Source organism: Triticum dicoccoides, chromosome 3B (assembly GCF_002162155.2).
Source record: "Triticum dicoccoides isolate Atlit2015 ecotype Zavitan chromosome 3B, WEW_v2.0, whole genome shotgun sequence".
In the NCBI taxonomy this organism is placed as follows: Eukaryota; Viridiplantae; Streptophyta; class Magnoliopsida; order Poales; family Poaceae; genus Triticum; species Triticum dicoccoides.
In genome coordinates, this window is record NC_041385.1 from 94,207,744 (window position 1) to 94,212,771 (window position 5,028).

The 5,028-nt window shown below is 55.4% G+C and overlaps 1 protein-coding gene across 1 annotated transcript; it reads right to left on the minus strand.

Annotated features, from left to right (window-relative positions):
• Positions 1-1,613: 1,613 nt before the first annotated feature.
• On the minus strand, positions 1,614-2,300 carry LOC119274973 (histone H2B.4). Its single transcript, XM_037555741.1, has one exon. It carries the CDS (start codon positions 2,163-2,165, stop codon positions 1,758-1,760), a length of 408 nt encoding a protein of 135 aa, XP_037411638.1. The 5' UTR covers positions 2,166-2,300; the 3' UTR covers positions 1,614-1,757.
• Positions 2,301-5,028: the final 2,728 nt, after the last annotated feature.

The following is a 5,028-nucleotide window of genomic DNA, read 5'->3' on the forward strand; positions in this document are numbered from 1 at the left end:
ACCAGGGAGGTTCTGCCTAATTTTGCATTTAACAACAGAAAAAAGTTATTTTTTCTAGTTTCTTTAGTAATGTGAATACTTTTGATCACAAAGTTGCGTCGGGGTAAAAAATCGCCTTTTTAGGTGTCATTTAAACCGTTAGTACTCAAAATGGAGGGAGTATTAGAAAAGGAATGAATTTTAGAGTTGGTGTTAAATGAGGAAGAAAAAGGTTTCAAGTGTCAAATTGGCCAAAAAAATCAGTGTTAAATAATGAATTCTCTCTTTCAGAAAAGGCCAGACTTATTGCGGGGGAAAAAATGGCCAGAATTGTCAATTTTCACGGGTAGAGAAGACAGCACAGGAGGGAAAGAATATAAACACGGGCGAAACCGCGAGACGGTTGCAACCTCCACCACGCCACCGCGTGCGTCACGAGCTGGCTCACTGGTTCTCCCTCGCGGCCGCGTCCACGAGTATTCTTGGCTCCTCCAGCGCTAGCTAGAACCCGCCATGCCCAAAACTTCCTCCATGGACCATGCCCCGCCGTATATAAGCCGGGTCGCGTCCCCTCTCTCCCTTCACCAACCCGAGCAAGCAAGCAAAGCAAAGCAAAGCCAATTGATTGATTGGAGCAAAGACACAGAGCGAGTGCGGGTGCAAGAAAGCATCGGCCACCGGAGCTGCAGCTGGAATCATCCCCGTCCCGTCTCGAATCGAGTATGGACAAGGTGCTGGCCTTCTCCATCCTAAGCACGTCGCCGGCGCCGGGGGCGACGTCGGCTACAGCAGGGCAAGATAGGAAGCAGGGCGGTCTGCCGGCTGAGGCGGAGCGGCAGCCGGACAAGGGGAAATCACAGTCGCCGCCAACGCTGCGGCCGCGGTTCGCGCCGGAGTTCGATGGGATCGACTGCTTCGAGACCATCGTGTGCCACTGATCGGTGAACCACGAGCTGCTCGTGGTCTAGCCGCGCCCGCGCGTGTGGGGCTAATTCTTTCCTCGTTCGATCACCGTACGATCGGCGTGTTCATTTGTTGTTAACTTGTGCTTCTAACTGAAGCCGCCTGTTGTACTTGTACAGCATACAAAGCTAGAAAGAAACCAATTTCGCCGTGATTACTTGGATAAGCTTTGGTTTGTAGCGCTTGACGTCATGACGGAACAGAGATGTTCAGTAACGGCAATATCTGCATGAGCAACAGTGACGTTTCAGGCGATCAAAGCCATTGAGCGAGCAGGCGGAAGGTCGAACTGAGTTTATGTCTGAAGATACCGACACTTTCGTCAGTTAAGTGAAATAGACTCACCACCCCACGCCCTGCAAGTTCAGAGTTCATAGTCCAACAGAGAAACATCTCTGCCGGTTCGGAGTCGTTGTCTGCAGAGATTTACAGAGAAACGCGAGCTTCAATAATAAGTAGATCGAACCAAGACAAAGTAGCACAAACGGGATCAAAGCAAGAACTCGCTGTGTTTATGTCTGAAGATATCAACACTTCCGTCAGCTAACTGAAACCTGGTGCTTGTCAGAAACATCTCGGCAAGTTCATATCTCCGCCGTCTGCAGCGATTTATAGAGAACGCGCGCTTGCACAACCAATACAACCGAGAGAAAGTAGCACAAACAGGATCATAGAAAGAACCGAAATAAGCGCTGTTACTATTTCTCCAGATCATGAACCAGCACAAGTTACAAGACGACATAGCACGAACAGCTAACTACAGAGCGAGCGCCATCGATCTGATCTGCCAAAGAAGACACAGACGACGTGCCAAATCAGGCGGAGGTGAACTTGGTGACGGCCTTGGTGCCCTCGGAGACGGCGTGCTTGGCGAGCTCGCCTGGGAGGACGAGGCGGACGGAGGTCTGGATCTCCCGGGATGTGATGGTGGGCTTCTTGTTGTACCGCGCCAGCTTGGCGGACTCGCCGGCGAGCTTCTCGAAGATGTCGTTGATGAAGGAGTTCGTGATGGACATGGCCTTGGAGGAGATGCCGATGTCCGGGTGCACCTGCTTCAGCACCTTGAAGATGTAGATCTTGTACGTCTCCATGCTCTTCTTGGACTTCTTCTTCCCCTTCTTCTCGCCGCCCTCCTTGGACGTCGGCACCTTCTTCTCCGCCTTGGGCTTCTTGACCGCGGGGGTCTTCTCCACCGGCTTCTTCTCGGCAGCCTTCGGCGCCATGGATACTGCTGCTGCTGCGGCGGCGGCGACGGGGGAAGGTGCTCTGGTGTGGTGTGCGAGGCTTCGCTGGAACGTGGGAGGAATTGTGGTGGATAACCGGCGAGGGCGCGGCGAGTTTCCCGCTCGTGTTCCGTTTTCCTTGTGGTTCCCGTAGTCGGAGCAGCTTTTATACGAGGAGGGAGGCGGGCTCTGATTGGTTGATGGATGGGTGCCACGGATCGATATGATATCGGCCGTCCGTCGCGATGTGCGATGGACGACCCAGATGCGCCTTGGCACGGATCGCTGACGTGGCGGAAAGAAGGCGGGCGGGGAGCAGACGGGTTTCGGCCCACGCGCGCGCATTGGAGTTTTGCCGTGGCGGGAATTTGAGTTCAATTTTCCATCGACATTTTTTCTGCTGCAAACCATCATTAGACAGTTCAACTTCTTTTTTTTCGAGAAAATTTCCGATCTATTCATCTTCAATCATGGCAGTACAACGAATATCAGAAATAATAAAAATTACATCCAGATCCATAGACCACCTAGCGACGACTACCAGCACTGAAGCGAGCCGAAGGCGCCGCCGTCATCGCCCCTCCATCGCCGGAGTCGGGCACAACTTGTTGTAGTAGACAGTCGGGGGGTCGTCGTGCTAAGGCCCCGTAGGACCAGCGCACCAGAACAGCAACCGCCGCAGATGAAGAATAACGTAGATTAGAAAGATCCAATCCGAAGACACGCGAACATAGACGAACAACAACGAGATCCGAGCAAATCCACCAAAGATAGATCCGCCGGAGACACACCTCCACACGCCCACCAACGGTGCTAGACGCGCCGCCGGAACGGGGACTAGGCGGGGAGACCTTTATTCCATCTTCAGGTAGCCGCCGCCGTCTCGTCTTCCTCAGCAGGACACAAACCCTAGCAAAACTGAAAGAAACGACTAAAAACGGAGCCCTCCCGCCGGCCCTTGCCGAGATCCACCGCGTCCCATGGCCCTAGGGCCACCGGAGAGGAGGCGGACCTGCGGCGGCGGCGGCGGGAGGCAGAAACTCTAACTTTTTTGTAGACAGTTCAACTTCATGAGTCAACAATATACTATGGAGTTAATCTACTACATGTGGGATTCGCTCTTAATTCACGACATCATCCTCGATTTCATGACATGCATGGCCGTCAAAGAAAAAGTCGCAACTTTATTCGATTTCATGGAGCATGGACATGCTTCAAATTCGACGGGTCTCGGTATTCAGTCTCAGCATCATAGCGAAATATTCACCGGGCTGCTCCCTCACTCCACCTTCCTTAACCCGAATTCGCAACCTCCCCGCTCGACTTTGAGCATAAAGGAGCCAACCTCGTCCCCCGCGTCGCCCGTGTCTAGCAACACGGGGGAAAACCAGTGCCGCCGCCCAAGTTCCGCTCTACATCGTCGCTCCCCGCAGCGCCGCCGCCAGAGGGCCGGCTGGCGAAGCGCGCCGCGCCCAGGGAAGGTGGCGGCGAGGCGGTCTCGTTCCCCTCTTCAAGCCAGGACCCCTCCCCCAACCCTCGATCTGGTCAGAGCCGCTCCACCATCGCGCCCTCTCCAACGCCGCCTCCCTCGTCCCCTCCGACGACGCTTGTCCCCTCCTTGGCCGGATCCGCCGCGGCAGCTGCACCCCATGGTCTTCCCCGCGTGCTCGGCCCCGCCCGCCTAGATCTGATCTGGCGAAGCTCCTCCCCCACCCCTCCCTCCGACTGGTACGTCCTCCGTCCCGGCGTGGCGGCACGAGCTCGTTCTACTCCTCCCCTGGCCATCTCCTCCCTCAACATCACGCTCTTCTCGTGTGTTGATGCTGATGGTGCGAGCACGGCTTGGATGGTGGAGGAGGCCACGCGAGCAGAGGCTCTGGCCTTGCCCAGGTTGCAGGCTGCTCCTCATCTCGGCAACGCCTCCTTCGAGCTACAGTGTTGTTTCCGGCCGATTTCTGTGGTCAAGGTGGTCTTCTCTGGCGGGTGGTTGAGGCCTCATGGTGGACACTTTGTCGGCACCGCTCCGGTCCTGGCGGTCATGGACCTGCGTTCTCAACCGCCCTCTACGGGCGTGGTTCCGACCCCGACAGTCCAGTTGTTGTGTCTCTCCAGCCTTTGGCTTGACTGCGTCCCGACGGCTCCGTCCCTAGCAGCTTGGATCTACGCTCCTTTTCGGTTCCTAGCTTGTCAGTGGCATCGGCCGTGATCCTGTCCTCCGCGTGGGCTCTTTTTGCCTTGTCACATTCCGACCCCATCCACCGCCACGGCGTGCCAATCCCAAAGCTCGCGTCTTTCGACGTCGTCGGGTGCCACCTGCCGGCGGCACGCGCAAACCATCCATCCTCTCATGAGGTGGTGATCTCGACCAACAAAGTGACTTTCTCATCTCTGGACTCTGATCTCCGGCAATGGGATTGCTCAGACTTAGGCTAGGGCGAAATCCCTCCTCGGCTCGCCGATGCTGGCAGCGAGTCACCCGCGGGTGTCTTTTCCCTTCTCGGAGGCGCTGTCATGGCCTCTATCTGTGCCCCTCTTCGAGCACCAAGGGGGACCCTTGATCTGGTTCTTTGGATCGGATGGCGGCGACATCACGACGACGCTCCCCTTCTTGAGGGCGCCATCTTGCTTGCTCGTTGCGTTCCCAGTGTTGGATTTAGAGATGTTTGGCGTTTTGCCAGTTCGGCTTGCCCCTCTGCTGGGTTTGGCTTGGTGGTTTAGTTGTGGTCTTTTTCTTTTTTGGGGTTGAACATCGTGTGTCTCTCTGCTCCAGGTCCCATGTCCATGCCTTCTCATGTATGCATCTGTGTTATGTGTTGTACCCTCTTATGTACTTTTCTACTTTCTTTCTGTCAATGCAATGATA